At 51.1% G+C, this 26,284-nt stretch overlaps 1 protein-coding gene across 3 annotated transcripts; it reads right to left on the bottom strand.

Moving 5' to 3' along the window:
* Positions 1-5,491: 5,491 nt before the first annotated feature.
* POLL (DNA polymerase lambda) lies at positions 5,492-25,568 on the bottom strand. Of its 3 annotated transcripts, XM_090145392.1 has the most exons (10): positions 24,039-25,568; positions 22,912-23,201; positions 15,829-15,995; positions 15,303-15,600; positions 14,506-14,665; positions 11,209-11,532; positions 10,469-10,642; positions 9,439-9,567; positions 7,588-7,756; positions 5,492-7,311 (listed from the first exon to the last, which is right to left on the bottom strand). In XM_090145392.1, the coding sequence occupies exons 2-10, from the start codon at positions 22,971-22,973 to the stop codon at positions 6,947-6,949; spliced, it is 1,848 nt and encodes a 615-aa protein (XP_090001518.1). In that variant the 5' UTR covers positions 22,974-23,201; positions 24,039-25,568; the 3' UTR covers positions 5,492-6,946. The 3 variants fall into 3 exon arrangements, with proteins under 3 accessions (XP_090001518.1, XP_090001516.1, XP_031453493.2); XM_090145390.1 differs by lacking the exons at positions 22,912-23,201; positions 24,039-25,568 and adding an exon at positions 16,253-17,267; XM_031597633.2 differs by lacking the exons at positions 22,912-23,201; positions 24,039-25,568 and adding an exon at positions 16,069-17,266.
* Between the last annotated feature and the right edge of the window lie 716 nt (positions 25,569-26,284).

Here is a 26,284-nt window from a genome sequence, read left to right as displayed (position 1 = left end):
ACTCCCCGCCGGGGGATTTTCCACGCTGCTCTCTCTGCAGAGCAGGAGATTCTGCAGAGTGCAGGGACGGGGCGGCAGGGGTGCTGTGTGCCCCCACCCCTATTGCTGCTATTGCCTCTCGATGGATGGAAGCGCATCGCTGCCACCGCACCCAAGTTGTGTCCCACCCCTCCCGTCCCCCCACCCCCAATAAATCCTTCCTAAAAGGTGGTCGGCCCATGGAGGGCAGTGATTTATGGAGGGAGCGCTTGGGGACGCAGCGTTGTGTGCCTCAGTTTCCCCATCGGCTGTTGGGGAAACCCCAAACTCCCAACCTGGAAGAGGGTGGGATGTCCTGGGACGTGACGGGCAGAGCTGGGAAGGCAGTGGGCAGAACTGGCTGGGAGCACCCACCAAAAGCCCCCAAATACCCTGCAGAGGTATTAGAAATACAGATATTAAATTAAAAATCCGCCCAAACCTTCTTATTCTGTGTTATTACCCAAAGAATAGAAAAGAACTAAAAATGACAGCCCCCCCCCCGTGAAGACCCGTGATCCCAAGCACCTTTCTCCCTATCCCCACCCTCCAGTTTCCATGGAAACAGCCAAATATTGGGGGGCAAAGCCCTGAGCACCCCCAAGCACAAATTATCAGCAGCTGCAGGCTGTGGTCAGGTCCCTGGTGGGGGGCATGGGGGTTTCCCCTCCCTCCCACCACCCCATGGGGCTGAGGCTGCTCACTTCATCACACCAACGCCTCCAATGAGCTCCAAGGGCACAAACCCTTGGGGTGGGACATGGGGGTCCATCCCACTTATCCCCTCCCCTCTTACCAAAGACCTTTCTGCTGATTCCCAGCCCCAAATGCGATGCAGGAGATGCTGTGTCCTCCAGCAGAAAGCCACGGCTGTGTCCGCATGCAGTGACACGCTCGTGCCAACATTTTAATTAATGACAATGGCTCTTTTTTTTTTTTTTTCCCTTTTTTTTCTTCTTTTTTTTTCTTTTTTTTTTTTCCCTTTTTTTTTTTTTTTTTTTAGCTGTTTTTTTTTTTTTTTTTTCCCCTCTCTCTCCCCCATAAGCGCTTTAATGCGTGCGCTCAGCCCGGCCGATCCCCACAGCCACGGAAATATTAGGTTGACGGATGTGGTCTGTCGCCAGCGCTCCCTCCGCGGGTCCGCCTGTCAGCCCGCCGATGATGACATTAACACGGGAAGAAAGTGATGACAAATGCCCGTTATCAGGGAACGAGGCCTGTGACAAATCGCACGGCGCCTCGCGAGCAGCCCCATTACACTGTAATAAAAAAAGATGGATGGCTCCGCGCACCGGGGCCCCGCGCTAATGCGATTTCGCCCGGTCTCTCCGGGTTCTAATTAAGGCAGAAAACGGAGAATGAGCAGGAGGGTCCCCCCAGACCCAGATCCCCCCGTGGCTGTGGGTGCTGGCCGTTGGACTGTCCCAGTGGTGTCTCCTCGGAGCGTCCCCACAACGTCCTCTTGGGATGTTTCAGTGGTGTCTGCTTGGAGCATCCCAGTGATGTCCCCTTGGGGTATCCCCGTGATGAACCCTTGGGGTGTCTCAATGGTGTCCCCTTATGGTGTTCCCACAGTGAACCCGTGAGGTGTCCCAGTGGTGCTTCCTTGGGGTGTTTCAATGGCGTCCTCTTGGCGTGTCCCAATGGTACAACCTTAGGAGCAGGGTGGGGGTTCTGCTGCATCTCCTGTGAGCTGCTGCAGCTTTGCAGAGTATGGAAAATGGGGAGCAGAAAAATGCTATCCACTGAAAAGCATAACAAGTGCCCATCCAGACTGGCAGAGACCACAGCAGCAGAAGCCCGGAGGCATCATGGAGATCACTGCAGTACCAGGCACAGCAGCAAGAGTGAGACATTCCTGCTGTGGGCATTGCTCCATTGCTCCCTGGGAGCAGCAAGTGCCTTCAACCACCCACTCTCCAGGGGCTGTACTGTCCCAGCGTGGCACCCATGGCCATGAATTTGCTCCCGCTGCAGGGAATGGCGGGGGTAGAAGGAGGGAGCTGGGGGGGAGGCAGGTGGGGCCAGGGGTTGTAGCTGGGATTGGTGTTCCCAGAGTTCAAACCCATGGCCCGGCCTGACAAATGGGAAGGCAAAGCAGGCTGACTGCAGGAACAATTGGGGAGTTCTGCACCCCAGGGCTCAGCAGGAGGCAGAGGGAGCAGAGCAAGGGGACAATTTCAGGTTCTGCCATACCTGCATCAGGTGCTCCCGCTCCCTGAGGACGCACTGCTCTGCTGCTGATGGTCACAGAGCCATCCAAATCCCCCTGCTGTGATGAGCATCCTTCGAGGCTCAGTGCTGCCGGCTCAGAACCCCTCTGCGAGTAAAACTGGAGGAGGTGACAGGGATAGGTGCAGGAGCCGGGCTGTCACTGCGCCATCTCAACTCACCTCCTGCCCCGCCATCCCATCCCCGCGATAAGGAGCTGCACGGAGCCGGGCCGCCTCCAGCTCGGGCATCCCCGCGCTGCCCTTACCCGGTCCTCCAGCTCCCTCTGCTGCCTGTCCCCTCACCTCTCCCTTGATTTCCGTCTCCTTTCCCGACGAGGTTCCTCATCATTTCCCCCTCCCACCCCACCTGCGCAGCTCTGGGCCGTGGCTGGGGCTGGTTGCGGGGCAGGACGAGGCTGCGAGCTCAGCCGGCAGGGAGTCCGGCCCCAAAGCCGGGTGCTCTCAAACCGCTCCTTCCAGCATTTGGGATTGATTTTTTCCCTCTCTGAGCCCGGTGTCAGCGGCCCAGGAGCTGCCGGGCTGTTTCTTTTTCCGACTTGACACAAGCAGGTAAATTATCGGCAAGTAACACGTCTCCCATCCGAGGGGACTGGAGAGCCTGCCTCCCCTTTCCCGTGGTGACGGGAGCTGAGTTATGGCTCTGCTGGAGAGAAACGCCTCTGTAAACGCGGCTGTTTGTGCCGCTATATGTGGCCCAATGAGAGCTCACCGATGGCCGGGCAGAAGGAGAGCCGGTCCTACAGCCCCGGGATGGGGGGCTGCGCGTTCTCAGACCTCGTGGCACTGCGGGGTGAAGGTTCTCATGGCTGGATAGTGCAAGTAATACATGGCACAAATATTTGGTGCCAAATAAGGCTGTTTTGGGGGGTATCTCTGTCTTTGCGCTCCCTGGAAACTGGGGTGATGTTTTGGCAACGAGTGAAACCCATGGAGCAAACAGCCCCAAGAAATGCAAGCAGGGAGGAAACTGAGGCACAGAGAGGCAGTGCAGCAAATGGAGACCTTCTGGGTTTTATCCAGGGCCTCAGGACCAGACCTTCTGGAAGGGCTTGGGACCATCCCCTCCCAGCCTCAAGCATTGGCTGCAGCACAGCACAGGGGTGAGACGTCTCTGAGCAATATAATTGCTTTGGGTTTGTTTTCCCTCAAGAATGGGTGAGGGGAGGGCTGGCTGGGTGGTGGCTGGGGCTCTGTGTCTCCCACCCATGAGCATCCCAGCAGGTCACACATAGAGAGTATCACTACTGTGGGAACACAGCAGACATAGGGGCTGTGTAGGACCCCCAAGAACCGCCCCTATAGGCTGGGGGCACAGCCACCCCATACACAGGAGCCGCCCTAGCAGAGCAGGGTGCACTGGGCACACGGCTGCTGCCCTGGGACACCTCACAAGGTCCCCCATCCCCCCCCAGCTGCACCCCAGCAGCCATTCCCTCTCGCTCCACGCCGCACCGACGTCGCCCGGCCATCAATAGCACTCGGTTAATTAATTTGATGGGAACAGCAGGGACCGCACTTTGCTTTTAGTGAACTTCTGAGAACTTCCAACCTCATCTTCATAATTGGCCTCATAAATTTGAGGAAAGAGAGAAATCAGCAAAGCTGGAGGAGCGAGGGAGGGCGGGAGAGGCCCAGCACGCGGGCGGGCAGGCGCGTGAGCAGCGACTCTATTTGGTGTCCTTATTTAATTTTATTGCACAGATCCATCTTCGCCCGCCCCCTCCCTGCCTGGCCCTCTCTCTCCCGCTCTCCCTGCTGGGTTCACCTAATCATGATAAATTCATATTCATTTCCCTGCCTGCCCCGGCGGGGGGAGCAGCTCCGCTCCGTTCTCCCGGCCGCGCTGCCATTAGCAAATATTTGCTCATGAGATGAAGTGCCACTGTTAGGAGCCCAAAGGGCCCCTCCGCACCCCTCTGCCCCTGTAGGACAGGCACAGGGAGTGGCATGTGCTCCCCCTGGGGTAGGGAGCAGGGTGGGAAGAGCTGCCCTGATGTGACTCAGCATGGCTTTTTCCTCCTTTTACTTTAGGGGGCAGAGAGAGCTGCTGGGTGGGACAGGAACTGCCTGAACCCCCCATCCGTGCCCACACTGGGGGCACACAGGGCAGAAGTGGGAGCGAGAGGCTCTGTGGCAGGAACTCAATGCGTGTCCTGGCTCCAGAGCTTCTCACTCAGTCTCTTCAAGTGCTGCTGTGTTTGGGTTTCTTTTTAATTTTCAGGATGATCAGACTCACAGCCAGGGAGGACAGGAAGGGGGAAAGTACTGAAGGCCCTTCCTGGGGTGCAGGAACCAATCAACACCCCATGAGAGATGCCTAAAGCAATCTTTGCTCACCCTGTCAGCAGCCATCCTGGGGGCTCAGCACCCACAACCACACACCCCATCCCAGGCACTCCAGGAGCTCCGTTTGGGCCCTGAGCTTTGCACCTTCTTCTGTGTGACATTAGAAGAGACAGAAGCTGTGCTGGGGACACATAGTGGCCAGCCCTGCTCTGCTGCACAGGCAGAGGAGTGGTCTGGGAGCCACACCTGGCTTTGGGAAATGCCAGACTGGAGGTAACCCCTACCTTGAGGTCTGCAAGTGACTCAGAAGATGCAGAGTGGGATTAGGGGCACACAGATGCTCTGTCCCCTCTGTGCTGGGAAGGAGGCTCTGCCCAGTCCAGCACTCATGGCAGGCAGCAAGATCCAGTCACTGGTGCTGCTCTGTCTGGCCCAGCACAAGGGGTAAGTGGGAGCCTTTGGAACCCAGAAGCATCACTCCTGGCGACTGGCAGGGCCATCGTGCTGCATCTGCAAGGGAAATGGCCCCATCCTTGGACCACGCAGCTGCGGCTGCTGCCGGCCACGGGAGGGCTCTCTGCCCTCTCCAGAGCTCCTGGGTGGGGAGCTGAGGGATGGGAGGAGAGGGACACACAGAAGACCCTTCCCTCACAGTGCAGGGGGCTGGCAGGAGTTCTTCATGTCCCCAAGGAAGTCGCACTACCCAGAGAGCAGCCCCAGCCTTCCCCCTTTGTAAAAGCACACACAGCCAGATCAGAGCTTTGCAGGGCTGCTGCAGCACCCATTTTGCACCACAGAGTGAATTGTGGTCCCAGAGGAAAGGACAAAGGGGAAAGAGATAGGGGACAGCAATACTGCATCTCCCCCACCTGTAGCGTTGTCCCCAGCATGTGACTCTGGTGAGAGGGGCAGCCCCAGTCCCACAAGGAACAGCTCACTGTGGCACCCAGAGCTGGATGAAAAAGAGATAAGGGATTTATTACACTTCATGTTTCAAAGCACCAATACATGCCAGAAGACATTCATTTCCACCAGGCGTGCTGTAGAAGGGCTGGGCTGACCAAGGACACTGCCTGGATTGAGTCCTCCCCAGCAAATACCCAGGCCTCACTGCAGGTCGCCAGCAGCCACAGCAGCCAGATTTGATGCCCTAGTGGCTGCCCTGGCAGCAAACACAGCTCATCCCTGCATGTGACAAGAAGCAGCAAAATGAAGAGTCGGGGTGGCAGGTCCCCTACAAGATAAGGGAGTGTAAGGCCAGACCAGCCCCAGAGACTGAGGCAGGAACACCCTGGCCTCACCAGCAGCTGATGCTGCAGAGCACTGAAAGCCTCTGCAAAATTCATCTCCAGAATATAAAAATAGTTGAGGTTTCCTGAGAAACAAAACTCACTCCCTTGGAATAGAAGGGGTTAGCACACCTGTACATGAACACACAACACTGGCTCTGATCAATACAGACCAGATGACTTCCTGGTCATCACACACAAAAAATGGGAAAGCTCTGCTTTGCCCAGATTAACACTGATTTATCTGTGTTTCTCTCTGCTTCCATGCCTTGCATGCAAACACACAGCCTTACCAGGTTTCATTCAGCACCATTACAATCCTGAGCACAGTCACCCTGAAGCCCAAGGGGCCATTTCTTTCCTGCACAGAGGGGAAAGGAGCCCTTGTGTCCAGGCCAGGAGGATCACAGCACTCTGCACTGCAGAATGGTCAGCACATGATGGACTGAGAACATGTAGATGGACCACACTGGGTTTTTACATATTCCTCAGGGCTCACCTGGCTCCAGGGGAAGCTACTTGGCACTGTGCAATGAGACCCACTGGACAACACAAGTCAGACAGAGGGAGGACATAGCAGCAGCACAGGGAGACCTTTGTAGTTCTCACAACAGTAGATGCCAGCAGCAGCAAACAGAGAAAAGGGGCTCGTTTCCAGGCTAGGCCAGACCTCTGTTGCCTTCCTACACAGCTCAGGACAGAGATTATGGGGCACCTGTGCTCACACAGAGAGGAAGATGCATCCCTCTTCTCCACTTCCCAAGCACCAGGAGGGCTTTTGTCATAACACTCTCCAAGCCAGCCTTCTGGAGCTTCCCTAGGGAGAGCCAGGCCAAGGTTAGCTGATGGGCAGTGAGCTGATGTGCAGTCAGTGAGTGTTCTCAGCCACGGGCTGCCTGTGAACCGGGCACTGGCAGATGTGTGACACCGGGAAGCCCTTCCAGCCCACGCCCTCTGCTGGGTGAAGCAACAAAGCTCTGCTAGCAGTAGGGCCGCAGTTTGCAAGAAGTCAGTTTACTGCGATACGTACCCAGCTCACAGTCACCACAGAACAGCACTGGAGAAGCCAGCACCCCTCAAAACAGCAGCACAGCTCAGAGTGCTGGGCGACAACCGGCATCACCAGTCCCGTTCCGACGGCTCTCGGTAAGGCAGCCCCAGCTGAGTGAAGACATCTCTCTCGGTCGGGGTGGGCAGAGCATGGCCAGATGCCACCTTGACACCACCAGGGCCTCGCACCACAGCCATGCTGAGGGCGTGCTCTGAGAGGCTCATGTCCTTGGTCTTGGCCAGGGCACGCATGGAGCGGTTGAAGTGGGCCGAGCCGGTGAAGTAGAGCAGGGCGCAGGCAAACTCACTGTAAGGAACCACGATGATGTCCAGACGTCGGTGACGACGGGCTGGCCCAGGAAGGCGGCACACCCCCAGATACTTCTTCTGCTCACCGTTGTCCTCCTGACTCACCAGGTCATCTGTAAGGAAGCCTGAGGAGAGGGAGCAGGCAGAGGGGGACTGAGCAGCAGACCTGGAATCCCCATTCTGAACTTTCCACAGTCCAGGCAGCAGCTGAGGTTTCTCAGTGTGCTGCAGGGTCCCTACAGTAACACAGCCTCAGCCCTGACAGCCTCCCAAGACAGGAGGAGCCATCACCTGCCCTTCAATGAATGCTATTCACGTGTAGCTCTGACCTCAGTCCCTCCTTGGCTTGGCTCTGCTAAGAACAGCTTCGAGCACCATGTGCCAGCCCCCAGCCCTCTTACCACTCTCGTGGAGGTTGTCAAGCAGCTTGCTGAACAGCCCACGGTGAGACTGACCATCCGGGTGAGTGACCAGCACGTCCACATCTCCGCAGGTGGCCTTCCCCCGACGGTAGGAGCCACATGCCACACACACGAGCCCAGGCTTCAGGGCCAGGGCTGCTTGTCTGACCTTCAAGAACAGAGGGGGAAAGAGGGAAGAAGAGTCACAGACCACTCTCTTAATGCCCTCTCTGTCCAGACAGCAAATGATCTTGCACCTGCCTCAGCCAGTCCTGCAGCTCCAGGGTCTCTGTACAGAGCTGACACTTGGCAGGCATGGCAAACTGCCCCAAGGAGAAGACTGACCTGCTGTCAGAAGCCGCGTGTGCTGGGGTGGCTTTCACACAGTCCTGCAAATGCCCAGCCCACTGCCATACAACACAATGATCTACTAGGCTGCTGCCACAAGTTGGACACTGGCAACAGCTCTTGGGGGAGGTCAGGCTGCTGCTGGCTTGGGACAATTTGGAAGATACGGCAGTGTTAAGGAGGCAGCATCATCAGAGATACCACTAATGCAGCCACCTCCAGGCTGGATCCCAGCTCTCACTCCGTGTGGACAGTGCCAGTTCTGATGGCTTCATTCATTAAATGCTTAAGAAAGGCTCCCATGTCCTTGGACAGAAGTATTCTTGGTCTGATTGTGCCAATCACCCTGTTGGCAGCAAATAATTAGGGGCTCAGCAATTCCCAGTGACGAGGCCATCACAGGGGCTGAGGTTCAGGAAGGTAGTGTCCATGCCCACAGCCCCTTGTCACTCTTGGGGATCATCCTTCATTAGCAAGAGATAAACCCATTAACCTTTGCCCCAGAGGTGCTTCAAGAAGCCACAAGCCTTTCTCATGCGGAGCAAGCCCTCCTCTGGTGTCCTTGCCCCCCTTCTGACTTTAAATGAAGATTTCTAGAAAACTCCCAACCCCACCCAAAAGCCTAAAAGCTCATCAGCTCTCACTGTGACAGGCAGCACAGACAGTGACTAATCCCTTATTCTCTCTCCCTGGCCTGGATCAGAGGTGTGTGCCCGTGTATGGAGGGGAGCACAGTAATCCCATCAAGATAACAATAGGCCCAGCCCCAAGAGCCAGCTCCTCAAACCAGCCTGCCTGGGAAAAGGACCACTCACAACCAAAATGGCTAATCCGGCATATGGGACTGACACCCCAGCAGGAGCCTGGCAGGAGTGTATTCTTTGTGGCCAGGCCCTGTGGCCGAGTGACAGGGTCACGCTGCTTGCTGCCTCCATGGTGATCAGAGAGCACAGGGATAGCAATGATGGAGCCCCAGCCTCTTTGCTCACATTAGGGTACACTGGCTTAGCACCCCACGGTCCTGGAGTGCAATGGCTTACTAGAGCGAGCAACACCCTTCTGCACCTGGATCCCCTTTGCTTCTACCAAGGATATCCAAGGTCTGTCAACAACAACCAGCTCACAGAATGCTCATGGACTCCTTTGGAGAAGTAGCATCAGGGAATCAGTTCAGGACCTTGGCCAAAAGCAGATACCAGAAAAGATGAGAGGCAGGAAAGGGGAGCTAGAAGCCATCATGCCACATGTAGCCTTTTTCAAAGCACTGTGAGGAACTGACAGCTATGAAGTATCCTCCTTCTTGCCAAGCACTCAAACTGATCCTTTTTACAGGCTAAAGTAAGTACTTGGTGGGCTTATGCCCAAAAGCAGTCATCCAAGCACTGACACAGCTCAGAGAGGTTGCTGAAGAACTCAGCTGTAACAGAGGGACATTTCCACAGCCTGCAACTTCCTGTCAGATCCCAGCAGGTCCTCCACTCCAAGGGCTCAGAGGCTACTCACAGTCTGCTCTATTTCTGCAGCTTCCTCCCGAGGCATGCGCTCCAGGAAATCCTCATAGTGCTTCAGGCCCACAGCTTGCTGGCTGGTGAGAGATGCCTTTGTGCGGATATCATCCAGCGTCCGGAACCCCTAGTGCAGAACACATCATCTCTGCTGAGACCTCACTCTTCAAATGCTTTCCACTAGGACCAGGGGAGATTGTATTTAACCTGTCTCAAGACCAGGCTAGTCACAGTTTCTGAAATTGCACGTAGAAATTACAGCCTCATTACTGGAAAGAAGATATTTAGGCAATCCTCGCACATACTTCTAATCTCCACCCCACACTGACTTCAAATCTTAACTAAACCTGAAGAAGGGTGCTATTCTTAAGACAACTGTGCTCTTTACAGCTTGAATTAAATTAAGTGGTGCAGGTAAAGGAAAGCCTATGGTGTAAACACAGGCATATTTTTAGACAGCAAAGAAGCCATTCACAAACCAAACACTACAGGAAGGCAGGCTTCACTTGATCTATGCTCAGGAAACAAACTCCTTCTAAGAAGGAACTTATCCAGTGGGCTGGAGAGGCTCATGTTTTCACTTATTTTACACCAATGTGGATGGCTGCTCTAACAGCTATAGGAGTCAGCCAGGACAACAGGGCAGTGACTGGATTGGGAACTGACAACCAAGACATCCTGGCTCAAGGCTGGTTCCTAACAGTGTCACTGCAGTGAGCAGTGGGAGATGAGCCTCCAAGCAGTGATGGTAACAGAAGAGACAGTACGTGTCCTCCTCCATTCTTCCTATCGCACATCTTTGTTGTCTATCCCACGACCAAACTCAGTCTTGGCTGCCTGCACTCCATTCTCCCCAAATACACCCACACCAGGACCCAGCCTCACAATTACTCCCATAAACGCAGATTTTAATCCCATCTGTAGATACTGGTAATTGGAAACTATTTGTTAAAGTAATTCCCCTGTTGCTCTCAGAAGCAGTCCTCAAATCACAGCCTGAGAACCACCGTATAAAGCACTAAACTTACCTGCTGGTACCACATCTGAGCTGTCTTGACTCCTGCTCCCCAGATGTTGGAAAACAGCTCCAGCACAGGCACACTCTCACTGATGTGATCCAGCTTGCGCAGATGTCCACTCTCCAAGATCTCCAGGATCTTCTCTGCCATTCGCTTCCCGATCCCAGGAATTTTACAGGCTTCCTAAAAAGAAACCAGAGGTGACATAGGCCACACACAAGCTGCGGGGCTGTTACCATTCAGAACCCAACCAGATCAGTGATTGGTAAGAGGCAGGATTAGTTCTGTGAGCTGCTCATCTTCAGATCTGGCTTACACAGGTTCAATGCCAAGTGAAAAAAGACAAGCATGCACAACAGGACTGAAACACTACCACACTGAACAGCTGGGCTGCCACAGTCAACCAGCCGCAGATTCAACTAGTTTTATATGTTATCTCCAATGTTAGCCCATTGCTGAGGTTTAAGAGGAAAGAAAATGGTCCTGCATTGAACCTAGGGAAGGCGTTTATCTCATGGGTGCTCAGATCCTACACTAAGAAGCTCTGAGTTGAATATGGGGTAGAGGCTCTGACTCCACTTTTTTACCAGCGGTCAATGAATCCAACTCACTAGACAACAACTTACAACACAATTCCCAAGGCATGAAGATAAGCTATTTCACACAGAAACAGGAACAGATCTGCCTTATAAAAGAGACGGGATGCAGAGTCCATCTCTCTGTTTCACTACTCTGGAGAAGTGTTTTACCTGGTAGGAGGTGACTGGTTTGTGGTAGCTTTTGAGTGCATTGATGGCTTTAGCATAGCCCAGAGCTCTCCACTTGTCCCCCTGGACAGAATAGGCTTTTGCCAGCACTTCCAGCTTCTCTGTGATGCACTGGTTGTGATTCTCTTTCTTGCTGTTGGAGGACTGTGCACAAACCCACTTGCTGACAGGCTGGGCCACTGTGAAAGAGCTGTCACTGGTCTCCTCTGACAATTTCACAGGATAGTGGCCAGAAATCAGTGCTTCCAGATCTCCCTGAGTGACACTAGCATCTTCTCCTTCGCTGTCTTCATCATCATAGACTTTCTTTAGGGAGAGGTAGAAAAGCAGTCATGTGAGAATAAGTGCATGCCTCACATATGTCCCGTTAGCACAGCCTGCTCTTGGGAGTAGGAAGTCAGAGCACTAACCAACCTCCAGGGTATGCAGTGCTCAAATTGCTATCTCAGGAAGTTGTTAGTTATATGCATACACAGCTCTAAATGTTCTAAGCTACCCAGGCACTCCTTGAAAATACATGCACATCTCACAAAGCACAGGAGAACAGAGCTTGCTGTTCAGATAAAACCCAAGAACACACACACTTCCACTGGGAAACTTATTATTGAACTGGTGTTTGTATAGGCACATCTCTCACATTCAGTCTCTCTGCCTTCCACCCCACGATGCAGATCACAGGAGATATGCCCTGTACTCTGTTTTCACCTTACAGACAAAATCTTAACAGGGTACTAAATTACAACCCCCCCATTTTCCCCATGGCTATCTGCAAGAGAAAAGGGGAAGGAAGGAATGCCACAAAGGACTCCACATTCCTCAGTGACAGAAGAAAGAACCAATGTATACATTTGCTGATACTCTCAGCATTAGGATGCCTCTGTGTGGACTTAAGAAACAATGACCCCTGGCTTCAGGTAATGAACAAAAGGAATAGAAGGAGGAAGCTGAACAGAGGCTTTGAAGACTGCTTTGCTCATTTGAGTCCCCCTCTCTCCTTATATATAAACACAGGAGTCCACAGAGATATATGAGTTCCTGTACCATGGAAGCAAACCTGAAAGGAACAGGGCTGATTGGGATTTGTTCTGAACTTACACACTGCACACAAGTCCCATTACGAGTTTCTGCAGAGCATCAGCCTAAGGCAGAGCCACATCTTTACAACCTGGTCCTGCTGGCTAGGGAGGCCTGCAAACAAAGTCCCTGCAAGATACAGAGCTGAAGCCATTAGGCAGAAGAGGCAGGATGCTCCTGTGCTTTCCCTTTTGTAATCTTGTTTTATAACTCTGAAAATTGGGTCAGACTAAGGATTTGATAGACTGAAGTAGTTTTATTTGCTCTGAAACTCTGTATGCAACTCCCCGAAGACAAAGTTCCCTCTAAGCGCAGCAAAGCCTCAGAGTGTTCAGATCGCTTAGTAAGCCCCTTAAAAGCATTTAAGGAGCATGTTATCCAGCACAATGTAAACAACACTACAGCTGGAGCATGCAATTCCCATTCTCTCAGCCAGCAGTGTCACATAGGTGAAACAGTACATAAACCCCAGAATCTCTGTGCTTTGCCAAAAAAGCTGATGAACTTTTTACAACTGTGCATACAAAACCAACAGCCTTGTGAGCTTCTAAGTTACTCCATGTTCCTACAGCAGGTGGCTTGCAGAGCTGGGCGAGAATGGGCTGTGCTGGGTTTGTCTGTCCCAAAAAGGCAGCTCGAGCCTGGCAGCTGAGGCAATACTTCACTTGACAGGGAGGAAACAGTAACAGGGTTCCATAAGTGAATAACTGGCAACACTTGCTACCTTGCAGAAAACTACAGCAACTTGCTGCCAATCACAAGGCAGTTGCTACAACCCGACTGGCAACAGGATTTCTGCTGAGTTGACACTAAGCCCTGAATTCTCAGAGCAGTCCCCATTCCGTATGATATACTGGCACACTGCTTGTTGCCTAGAGAATAGCATCCATCCATGCTAAAAAATATTCAGTGCTTAAATGGATACCACTTCCACATTAAGATTTCAGTTTCGGCTTCTCTGTTGGTATCATTTTTAAGAAGTGTTAGGTACTGTCTTTAAGGCATAACCAGTGGGTTCTCCTCTCAACCCCACACAGCCCTACGCTTGGACCAAGGGAATTTGCTCAGGTGCCTACGGATACTGTTTCTGCACGCAGACTAACAGGAAGTATCATTGCTTGAGGGGATTTAAAAGAAAAAAAGGCAGCAAGGCTTCCCACAGACTCTAGCAGCTGTCTGACCACCCAAAGTAAACACGAGAAGAAAACAGGACAGTTGCCACAGGATCCATAACAGTACAGAAGTCCCTTTCTTGTTCTTAAGTGTGAGATTTGTTATTAATGACTGCCACTAGAGTTACAATAAATGGCAAAGATAGGCTAATTGCAAAGGTGATACAGTTAAGAAGCAGTAGCCAACTCTCTCATACTAGACAGTAAATGTGGGGAGAAAAGATCCCCCACGCATGTGTTCATGAGAAAGGAAAGCCTAAAACAAAGATGTCCTTGGTGGGATGCCAACTAGGGAGTAATTGTTTCATAAAACAAATTCAGCACCTACGATCTGGGACCAAGTTAGCAAACACAGCATCAGCTACCAGCACTACAAGGCAGTTGCTGTTCTAAGAGGTCTGGGGTAACTTTGCTGCAGATAGATTTGGATAATGCCAACACAGAAAAGAGTTCAGCAAACTTGGGCAGAAATGCAGGAAAAGACGACAAAGCTGATGGCAGACCTGGAGAAGCTGACTCACAGCAGAGGCTACCAATACCTCAACACAGATATTTTAAGCACACCATCACAATAATTCTAGTAGCAATCTGATCCACTGCACAAGTGTCTGAACAGAATTCTTGCCAAGAAGCAGAGAATGTGTCAGTGTGGCTCAGGCAGGAACACAGGATGAAATGTCAGTGCTTCCTGAAAGGGAGATGTTCTAAGCCAGGGGATACTCCTCAAAAAGAGGCAGGGGAAACACGATCACTGGAGCGAGCCTTGGCCTGATAGGAGCACCTGGACTGCTTCAGCTAGAAATATTCTGATAGGGATGGGAATTTAAGGACTGTTTTTCTACTTAAAACACCCAAAGTGATCAAGAGAAGCAGTAGCCACATCTACAGCCCAAGTCTGCCAGCACCAACCCACTGGAACATCCCAACAACATCCCTCAGAAAATCCGGCATCATAGCCCTGCAGAAAAGCTCTTACCAAAAGTAGTACACAGAACCTGTCCACAAGAAGCAGAGCCTGTGTGGGAAGCCTCACCTTGGATGGTTGCTGCTGTGCAAGGCTGCCCAGGTTTTGCTGTGAGGAATCCCCCAGCTGTGCTTTAACATTTGCTTCTGCTGCACTCTCCTCTGTTGAGGACTGGATTTCTTCACTGCCCAGGAGCTGCTGCTGCTGCTGTTCTCCCTCTTCCCGGTACCTGCCATGGATCAGACACCTTATCAGCTCCAAGATTTTTGTCCAAAAAGCCTCTATGCATATTTTGGAATGAAACAAACGATGTGAATTTTACTCCCAGATTATTCTGGCTTTGGCTCAATCCCCCAGTTTCAATCCATTCCACTGACCTGCAACTTCCACTCCAATCTACCTCAGTCTTAAACACTTCTACACTTCCACCAAAACACTATGACCCTAAGCTGTGGTTGCTGCTGTTCCTCTCCTTATTTCTTCTTATGCCTAGTTGTCAATTCTCTCTCTGCTCTTCATCTGCAGTAAGAAACAACATCTAATCCCCAGTATTTCTAAAAAAAATAAAAATAAGAAAACCATTCTATCATTGATGGATTAAGAAGTGCCTTTATCACCAGCAATAAGCAAAGGGACTCCTACTAACACTCTGGGCTCTGCTCCAACTTCTGCTACCATACAGAATGGCAACCAGTCACAAAATCACTAAATTTCACTATCCGTACAGCAAAAAAGGATTTTGGGCCATGCCCAAGGGAGCTGTGAAGAGATGCAGTCTGAGATTGCGAGCAGAGGTCAAATTTTAGTGCAATTCAATTTAGGATTGAGGCACTATAGGGAGGGAAAACAGCATGGCATTTGCCTACCTCCGAGGGATAAAGACACTGTAGCCAGCAGTATTCAGCAGCTTCTGATCTCTAATGCAATCACTGAGCCAGGATGCCTTCACCAGCTGCAACCTGGAAGGCAGCTTGGCTAATCTGAGGAGCCGGAAGGCCCGATCACAGTCCATATCTTCAGCTACAATGACGTGTGTCACCTCCGAGCAGAGACGGCTGTGTACAAACCCCCCATTCTGGACAATCTGCTTGTGGAAGATCTCTGCCCTAGCTTGGCCAATGCCAGCTTGCAACACGTAGGCAGCGACTGGTTTCAGCCACTCCGCTGAGGAAAAGCAGAGGGGCAGGAGGTCAGTGACAGAGAAACAGCATCCTGAAGCTGCTGGGCTCCATATCTCAGACCACGGCTGGACACACTGAAGCAAGCCAGCCACACCTCTACAGAAAATGCACTCGGGGGCCAGAAGAAGCCTTTAGGGGTACAGAGCCTCCAGCCAGCAAGCCAGCAAGGGATACTGCCCTTACATCCCACACCATGGGCACAGGGACTTACCCTCGGGCTGCACCGTTCCTTCTTTTGGGATCTTTGGAGGGACGCTTTTCCCTGAGTCATCCCTCACCTTCTTCCTCTTGGGAAAGGCTTTGACAATCCCTCGCGGTTCCATAGGCTGGGCTGCACCTCGCTCCCCTGGGGAGATGTTAGGCTGCAGCTGAACAGCACTAAGAAAGGAGAAAGACGCTTAGAACGGCTGCGCGCAATCAGAACGACTTAAGCTTTGCACCTGTTGCTTACAGCCTTTGTTGGTTCGTTGTTGCTGGGGAGCCGAGCTCCGGGGCTGGAAGCGATCCCCTGAGGTCCCCGAGGGCTGACAGAAGGCGCGCGGGGAAGGGAAGGGAAGGGGAGAGAAGGGAAAGGAAAGGAGGGGACCCGAGCCCGGCACCGGGCCCAGGCGCCGCGGTAGGCCGCGTTCACCTACGGGTCGCCGGCAGAGGCCGAAAGGCACTTCCGGTCGGCGGCGGAAGTGGTCGCGTTGCCGTGGCGACGGGCCCCGGCCGCCATGGCGGTGCCGAGCTGGCTGGAGAGGCTGCGGGCCACCAGCAAGACCGCGCTGGTGCAGGACGGTAACGGAAGCGGCGAGCCGGGATGGGGCCCCGCCTTCCCCTTTTCTCCCATCCGGGGCGTTTTGGGGAGGCCCTGCGGGAAGAAAGGGCGGCCTGGGCCCTAAGGGAGGAAACGGGTCTGCAAACGTAGGGATGCGGCCCTGTGCTGCTGCCCTCGTACAAGGAAACGAGGTCCCGAGAGAGGGGGTGCGGTCCCAGGCGAGGGGATGGGGCCCTGCAGCCAGGGGTAAGCCTATTCCTATCGACTCTCAGCCCTGCCTTGCTTCTAGGGAAGCGGAAGATCCACTACCAGTTTGAGGATGGGAAGGAGATGGCTGAAGAGTACGACATGAAGACCAGCCAGTTAGTGAGTAAGTGGGCTGGTAGGTCAGTGTTTGCAGGCTGGAGTGGTGGAAGGCACTGTCTGGGTAGGAAGGAAGCGTTCCTAAATATTCCAGAATGAATTGTTCCTGGAGCTCCCATTCCCTTCTGAAGGGACATAGCTATGGTTGATTAGGTCCAGGGTTTTATCAGTTCCTTGAGCAAACCTTGCTTCAGCCCAAGATCACTCCCAGACTGCTTGTCACTGACAACAGACATAATTGCACTGAACGGGATTGCCAGCTCGCACAGCCAGACACGGGCTGTGGCATGTGCTGGGGTGAAACATGCTTTTTGGTGGCTTTTGTGGCCACAGACAGACAAGGCGTTGGTTACAGATCTTATCCAAAACCACAATTGTGGCATGGCATCTGTTGTGAACCTACTATGGCTTCAGTATCAAATAGCAAAGAAGAGGCAGTTAGTGCACAATTCTTGGATTCAGGAATAGTCCAACTAACTGATCCACTTATACCAAAGTGGAAATGATTGAAATTAAGGAAAAAGCCTTATCATCATTTCAATTTAAGGTACTGGGCAGCTTTGGTGGTAATTTGCTGGAGTTCTTCATATAAAACAGAATAACAAAATCTCTTCTCCCTTCTACAGGTAGAAGGTGGCGAGAGAAGAACACCCTCGGAGGCACTGGCAAGTGGCAGGTTGAAGTGGGAGACCCAATTTCACCTCTGCTGGGACCACTGGAATCAGAGCTCATAAAGGAAAGCAGCTCTAATGTATGTAAGGGTCTGTAGGCACCACTGCACCTAAAACTATCTACCTAGCCTTGTGCTTACAGCAGTAGTCTGTAGGTCACTCACTGCCCAAAGAGACAGCCTTAACCTGCCCAGCACTCTGCTACAAAGCATCCCAAAGGTCTGGGGAGAAAGAGGGCATAGTTTAGGTTCTTTTGAGGTCTTCAGGAGATTTGTAGTTCCTATAAGTAAAGAAACTGTATTGCTCCGGTAGCCAGCTATTGTGCTAGCTCCCAAAAAAGTAGACTGAAAGGAAGGACAAATCAGTGGATGGAAAGTGAGGTGATAATGGTGGAAGGCCAACACAGCCAGTATGTAACAAGCTGCTCCTTAACACAGCACTGCCTGTTTTAACCTCCTGTCCCACCGGCATAGGGGGCAGAGGTTTTAGTCTCTCATTTTCTTTTCTGTAGATCTGAAACACAAGAGCAGCTCTGTGCAGCAGAGTGGGGCAGAGGCCCAATTTCACTGTAACACTGCTGTGGGACTCCCTTGGTGAATGCCTTCAGCCTCCTACAAGCAGAGCAGGCAATGCCCTGAGTAAATGCTAGCCCTTCAAAACTGGTGCTCTGGCAGTTTCTCGAGTTGTTCCCTAACAATCCAGTGGGAAAGAAGAGAGAGCCTCATATGGAGCCTCTCGGAGTATCAAAAGCAAAAGGGTACAAGGAGGAGAGAGGAGACAGCTGGAGGGGCCTTGCTAAAGGTACTTGTTTGCTGTAGCCTGTTTTCATGAGGAAGGACACCCTGACCAGCTTCCAGTGGCGGATCCGTAACCTGCCCTACCCCAAGGAGGTCTACAGTGTCTCTGTGGAGAAAGAGCAGCGCTGCTGTGTCATCCGGACCACAAACAAGAAGTCAGTAAGAACAGCACTGCCAGTGCTGAAAGTCCCTCGGGGTGGGCTGGCACGGAGGGCAGGGTGGTGTTGGCAGAGGGGTGATGTCCTCTCTTACCTTTGAGGAGCCATACATTAGACAGAAAGAGACGTGCCAACTGCAATTTCCACTTCCAGCTGCCTCAGACTGAGCAAAAAACCCCTCAGGCTCAACAAGTGGACTTTGCAAACTTATCTCACAGTTCAGTAGCAAGGTGTTTAGTCTGTTCTTTTCCTGTCAAATATCATTCCCAAAGAGAAAGGACATAATACCTTAGCAAACTTGTTGAAACTAGAGCTTCCCATCCTCTTCCTGAGACACAGTACTTTGATTTACTCATTGTATCTCAGAATGCATGGAGCTGCAGAATTCAGTAAGCACAGTGTAAGCTCTGAGCACTCAGACAGATTTCACCTTTGAAAACTTGCTCTATTGTCAAAAGACAATGATAGCAAGAAAAAAAAAAACAAGCAATCTAATAAAGGAAAGCACCACAATATTCTGCCAAAAGAAAACTAAGAAGGGAGGGAAAAAAAAGCCTCTTAAGCATCCTTTAACCTTTGTCATTACCTGTCCACTCTTAGAGAATGAGATGCACTGTGCCCCAAATCCTTAACTGCCTCAGCGAAATAGGCCAGGATGAGCAGTAGTGTTGAGGAGAGATAGCAAGGATGAATGTTAGGAAAACGAGAGAATATTGGACAGGCAGTGAAAGCTATTTACAGACTGGGATAGATACATCAGTACGAAAAGCTGGGCAGCCTGTCCTTTGGGCAGCCTGTCCTTTGGTTGCCTTTCCTCCCCAGCATTGCTGCAGAACCCGGGAGGATCAGGTTCGTGGGGAAAAACTGCAGCGTTGCTTTCCGGCCTGCACCCTGTCCTCTTTCAACCACTTCTTGCTGCTGACTGTAGGTGGTGCTGTTGGCAAAGAGCTCGCTTTGCCTTGGGAACTGTACAGCTTTCAGGACAGCAGAACCCACAGTTTTCAGGCAATGGTTTATTACATCAGAGACAATGGCAAGGGGAAGTTTGAACTCTGCACACGGGGACACCTGGTTGCTCAAAAGCAGGAGGAAGCTGACAGTAGGAAGGGGAGGTCTGCCCTATGAAAGCAGATTCAGCTCTAATACAGTAAGTTTCTGGCCTGAATCCACAGAGAAGGATTTGCAAGAAAAGAATGGGGAGACCTGTGTAGCAAAGATGAGTGAGATTCTCATCAAGTACAAGTGGGTACCCATGGATAGGAAAGTGGTACTGTTTGAGTCTAAGTCCAACCCCCAGCTATTATTGGCAAGCTTATTTACTCCCCATGCTACTAATAGCAGTGTGCATGTGGGAACTACTTCACCTGCTGTAAGGTTATAACGTACACTAAGGCTTCACCTGTGTCCTACCTGATTTTAGGTTTTTTGTACCATTCTCAGGATAACATAGAGTTGTCCCACAATCATATGGCCTACACACTCACAGACTAGTGTCAGAGATAGCTGAAGGACATGAAAGCTGCTCGTGGCCTGCAGATGAAAGTTAAGGGCTTTGGGAATTAAAGCTGAAAGTTACCTTAATGGGGAGCAGGGACAGACTCCAGCACTGGAGTACTTAGTACAGGCTCCAGGATATCTTATATCATTTCTCCTGGGTCTTGGCCAGGGCAAGGAACCACTCAGCAACTAATTCCAAGATAGCAACAAAGGCATGGGGGCATCCACAGCAAGAGCACATCACTATGGGAGAGAAAGGAAACCTCAGAGCCTCTCCAACCCTTGGAAGTCAGCCACGCTGCCTCTGAGCAACAGAGCCGTGCTGACCGCCAGCCAGAGGCACAAGCAACAGGATGGGTTGCCAAGTCACTACTGAGTAGCTCAGCAATAAATTCTCAGCATACCAGTAGCAGTTTTCCCTACAGGCTGACAAAAAGTGGATTTCCAGTAGGAAAAAAAATAGAGGTGACTTCACATACGCACTGTGGCTCTCAAGCCAGGACCGAGGCTCAGAGTGCAATACTGCCCTTGGCCATGGGGTGAGAGACGAGGGCAGAGAATCTCCCTGCTCCAACAGAAATTACCTCCCATCAGCTACCTTCCCAGCCCAGACGGAGCTCTTCGCATCCACCAGTCACTCTCATTCCCTCTGGCCACGGCAAGGGCTGCTCAAGTGGGATTTGCTTAAAACCTCTTGCTGTAAAATAAATCCATTAAACTAAACTCTAAAAACAAACCCAGAAAGCCTTCTCCCCAAACGCCAAACCTGATTCAATTATTGTAGCAAGAGGCAGTGGTAATGTTAGGAGGAGGAGGGGGTGGCCAGGCAGATCTGGTTTCCTTTGATCTTGTCACAGATTTTAGTTTGAGGCCAGCCAAAGCCATTCTTCTTCCCTTCTCCTTAGTCCTGGGGCAGCAGAATGCTGCTGTTTCATTGATAACTCCCAAGGCCTTTTGAAACAGTGTTTTTTTTCTGTGTACTGCTTTTTTTCTTTCAGGTTTTTTTTTTGTGGGGTTTTTTTTTTTTTTTTTTTTTTTTTGGTCTAATCGGTAAGAAGTTAACACTTCCTTAACATGTCTTTGTGTTCATCTAATCTCTGCTGTTTAACCTTTGACATCTCCCTTATTATCCATGTCTGCCACCTTTTCCAAATACCGACAGCAGTGACAACACAGAACGGTTTGAGCCCTGCGGTAACAAGCTGCGTACATTCCTCCCACTGCACCAGGAGAGCCATTTGCCCTTTGTAGCTGTTTTCACCGTGACTTGGAAAATAAACTGCAATGTGGGCAGGGTAGCCAGGGAGGCCAAACCTCACACACAACGATGAATGGTGAAGAACCCCTCATGGCATGAAAGCAACTGCTGCCTGTTCATGTTCATCTCTGGGCACCTCAGTACCAGCTATGAGTCAATTCCTTGGAGAGAGCTGCCAGTTCTGGCAGAGACTAAAAACCCAGCCATGCCTCCAGGTGGACACAGGACCAACAACTGGTGCATCTCGTGCAATCCTAGATGGAAGCAGCAGATGCAGGGCAAGCCATGCCAACAGAGAAGGATCTTGGCCAAGTGCAGAATGAAGGTCTACAAGGTTCTAGTCCCCAAATCAGGAAAACTCTTAGCAGCATAGACAGCTTATAACCCCTCCATTTCTACCAGCAACATATCCCCTTCATACTGAGCAAAGTCCAAAGTTTGGTCAATGGAGAGACAAGATGGTTAGGGAGCTGGCAAAAACCTTTCTATCCCCTCCTAGGATGAGAGACTGGGAAACTGGGATAGAGATCAGAGCAAGGATGCTGGGAGCGCAGAACAGCACAGCCAGCATGGGGGCTGCATGGAGTTGCTGCAGAGTAGAGGCTTAGGTGGCTGTTGGCATCTACGCTTGGAGCTCTGTGCCCTGGGCAATGCCTGAGTGCCACCAGGTCACCAAAGCAGGATATGATCTAGGAAACAGAGTAGGAGCAAGTGGGAGACAAAATAAAACCTTGCAGCTCTCAGGAAAGTAAGTCACAGGCACATGGACTTTGACAGGTAACTTAAAGGGAATAAAAGGAAATGAGCAGGAACAAAGATAAGGAACATCCCTCAGCAAGGCTGAGCGCTCTGTCCTTAATTATGCCTGGCACTTCTTGAGGGCAACTTGGAGGGACCAAACCTGCTCCCGTATACCAAAGCTCTTCAGGGCTTTGCCAGCTCCAATTCCCAGTTTAGAGGTTTGTTTCCACCAGCCTGGGGGCACTAGCAGGCACACAGCATAGCACAGGTTTCTCCTGCCAATCCTGACAGGTCCATTACCTTCTGCTTTTACCCTGTTGGGACCCTGTTCCCTGCAGACCCTTGTTCATGAAACAAAGGCAAGCAGAGTGGAGATGCAAGTGTACACCCTGCAGAATAACAAGTAGCTGAGGAGAATAGGAACTCCATCCTTCTCATTTCTGTCTTCTCGCATTGTAGGTACTACAAGAAGTTCCCTATTCCTGACCTGGACCGATACCAGCTCCCCCTAGATGCAGCTGCCCTGAGCTTCACCCATACTAACAACACGCTGATCATCACGGTGAGGTTTTAGCCACACAGAACACCACTTTGCCTTTCCCTTTATGTCCACAAAGAAGTTAAAATTCTTACATATGGAGAAGCAAGGCACAGCAGGGAGATATGCTGTGGGTCACTGCTGAGTCCCCTTCTCTGTCACAGTCACTGGCAGTTTTAGATTATGCTGGACATGCTGACACAGGCCAGGACAGCCCAGGCCACCAGAGGGGTCCTGCTTGCTCATCAAGGTGACTTGCAAGTGGAATAGGGTCTATAGTGCCATATTTTCCATGTACCCCCCTCCCACTGGCCTGAGCAAGCATTCTCTCTCAGCAACAAAAAGTTTGTCTTGGCTCAGAGCATGCTTTCATGCTGTGTGCATGAGTGTTAAAGACTACAAGGTCCTGCTGCACTTGGAGGTCTCTCAGCCTTAAAAAAGTCATTTGCTGCTTTGTGCCAGAGAGGAGACACATGGTGGAAGTTAAGAGTCTAACAAAATGAGCGCTTACCTGCTGCAAGGAGCATCCAGAGGCAGACATGCTTTTGAGCAGCATGTGCTCATCTTAAACATGGAAGTCAGCTACCAAGAGCGCATCCTCTCTGAGGGAAACCTCACAGCGGAGCTGGGGGTGGGTGTGCAGAGGAAACAGGCCAGGAGGCGCATCCTGAGTGCTTCTGAGCTTCTGTTTGCTATACACCCAATCCTTGCCAAAAAGCACCTGCATCCACCACTAAACTGCAGCTGGGCAAGAGGGCTCTGAGGGGAGGACAGAGGAACTGCAACTCCTATTTCTCTTGCCTTTAAAAAAAAATGGAGATTATATATATAAAACACGTGTGAGCATATGACCAATGAGCACACCAGGGATACACACAACACAGCTTGCCAGGATATTCCAGAGGTGTTGGTGGAGGCCAAGACACCACATGCAATTAGGAAGTTTTACTTGCACTGTAACTGACACTCCAGATCTTGGCAGATGTCCCTACCAGGAGGGCACCACCTCTCCAAGTCCACATTAGAGGTAGTTGATAATGGAAAGACCTCCCTTGTCAAGAGGGCCCAGCTGTGTAGTTTACACCCAGCAAGAGCTGTGCTAACAGACACCCTCCTGCTTACAACCTCTCTCCAGTTAGTTTGCTTGGAGCAGAGGCTGAACAGGAGTGCTATGGGCATTTTTCTGTCCTACAGTACCAGAAGCCAAAGGAGATCCTGGCTGCAGAAGAAGAGTTGCAGAAGGAGCTGAAGAAGATAAAGACAGCAAACAGTGGGGATGGTGACTGCAAGACCCAATAGGCAGTGACTGCTAAGAGGCTGAGGTATCAGGGACAGCTCTGTCACAGCTTCATGGTATTTATTTTGCCTTTTCTAATAAAAATAAGTTGTGTTGTTAATAGAGCTGTTCAGAGGGATTTTTGCAGGCCCAGGGAAACTGCAATGCAATCTGTTTTTTGCCTTATTTACACAGACATTTATAATCCTTCTATTAATTGTGGAAGCTGCAGCAAGCAAAAAAAGTACATCACAGCTGCAGTCAGCTGCCCTTTCCCCATCCTGTAGTTTGAGAAGCAACATGAAAGCTGGATAGTTCCTCATGTGGAGAAAAAGAACCCTTTCCTCACACCTGTTACCTGCCTGGAATGTGGTTGGAAGCAGCTCCCTCTTGTGCTGTTGCAGAGGGTCCTCTGTGCTGTTAAAAGGATGTTCTGGTGACTCTCATTTCTCTGCAAACTGCTTCAGTGCTTAGGCTTGAGCAGGCACAGCATATGAAACAGGGTAAAGAGCTGCTTCCTTATGACCAGCCATGTGAAACGTGACGTGCAGGATGCAGGGCTGTTGTGCAGAGTGAAGGAACTCAGATGCAGCTGCCTTCATTTGCATGACATGGAAGTGAACGTGGTTACAGGAGCCACTGGCCAACTCAAGGGTAGCTGAACCACATCCTTTGCAGGAGTAGGCCCCAACCTGCCCCAGTGCAAGCCTCACTGTAAAGACACTACCCTGTGCATGGGGACAACTCCATCAATGCTGATTTTGCAACTCACCCTCCAGCTGGCTACTGTCCTCATTGCACCAGTCATCCCCGTGCTTAGACTTCTGCATGTCCTTTCATCCCCAGTTCATATTTGAACAGCTTCTGCCCACAACAAATCCAAGTGAGCATGCTATGGGCTCCCAGCATAGCACTGCTTTCAAATCACAAAAACTCCTCAGAGCCTTGCTGACATCCTCAGTTATACCCTCCCTGCTGCCTAACTTTAGCTCCCATCTGCACAGTCTTCCCCAGGCACCGCTGACAGGCAGAGGTCAGCAGAAGCAGTGTGCCAAACCCCACTTCTGGCTTTCCCATTCCTTAATGTCACTTGAGATGGGAGGGTGCATCCTTTAACCAGCCATGCTGGCACCACCATGGAGTTGCAGCTCTGCTCTAGGTTTCAACCAGAAAGAACCTAAGAGCAGACAGAAAAGTGCAGGATCCACCATCAGGGGCTGCAGAAGGGGAATGGCAGGACTGGCAGCAGCAATGTTGCAGGTGTGTCTGTCACAGGACGCACCAGGGACACTGTTCACATAATCTGCTGACATGCTCATTTCTACTCTGAGCCTTGCCCAAATCCCAGTGCAATAAAGAACCTCTCCTCCCACCCAATATTAACCCCAATCCTTCAGAGCCTCTCTCTGGGGACTCTGTTAGAGACATTTAATATCTCCATCCTTCCCCCCCACTTGCTATTTCATTAAAGGACCTGGAACACTGAAGGATCTGAGAAAACACAGATCTTCCTTCCCACTTCCAAGTTCTGCCATCTCTCTGGTCTTGCGTCTCATGCCTAGTATGTACCTAAAGCTCTTCTCACATGTAGAGCCTGAAGTGCTCCAAGCAATACAGCAACAGTATTTAGCAGTCCCTGACACATAGCTCCATCTTTTGGACAACAGCTCCATGTTACCTATAGCCCAAAGGTCTTCTCCAGAGTCATTATCCTGAACCAGCTGTCTTTGGGATTTACAGATCTGCAGAGATGGAAGATTATTCCAGTAGTGACATCTTTTTACAGCAGTAGATCAGTGCCTGGGGCACTTAGATATCAATTTTGCCACTTAGACTCCAGGAGAACATGTGGCACCACGTAGCTACACAGAAGCTGGCAGTAAGTAGACATAACTGTCAGCAGAGCTGGATCACAAACTGTGACAGAAAGCTGTGCTGGAAAGAGCTTTGTGAGAATATGATCCTGCAGCAAAGCCAATTGCTGTCTCACATCCACTGGGAGTGGAGGGCTGTCTTCAAGCAGGTGAAAACCTGGTTGATTCCACTCCCTCCTTGCTCCAACAGGGGCTCCAGCATACATCTTCCAATCACTGTGGATTACAAGAGAAAAGCGGCCTCTTGAAGGCAGAAATTGCCCTTCAAGTCTTAACAAAACATTATGCTGGCTGCTTTGCCCTAAAGTTGCTGCCAGCTTGTGATACAAAAACTCTCCTTTACCTATCTAGGATACCCAAACTCACAGCCTAATAGAGTTCATGCACCTCCTTTTCCGAGGAGGATCAGACAACGCTGCACTCATCCACAGACATCCACAATCATTCAGACAGCACAGAATATATGAAAGCTACAGCTGGGAGATTCAGTCCTGGTCAGGTTCAGAAGACCGTTGCAAAAAGTTAAGCCCTCTTAGATGTTCCTACAGAATCCCAATAAGTCACAGCAAAGCCTTGGTATTTGCACTAGCCCAGTTTGCTGCTTGTGTGCAGGCAGCAGGTGAGTTGCAGTCCTTGCTTTTATTTCTTGTTTGAATAAGTGGTATGAGAGCCAAGATCCCAGCAACTGCCATCAACACAGAAGTGCCACAGCATCTACCCAGAGAAAGATCCTC

Source organism: Phasianus colchicus, chromosome 8 (assembly GCF_987193195.1).
Source record: "Phasianus colchicus chromosome 8, bPhaCol1.hap1.1, whole genome shotgun sequence".
Taxonomy (NCBI): Eukaryota; Metazoa; Chordata; class Aves; order Galliformes; family Phasianidae; genus Phasianus; species Phasianus colchicus.
This window is presented reverse-complemented; position numbering and strand designations above follow the sequence as displayed.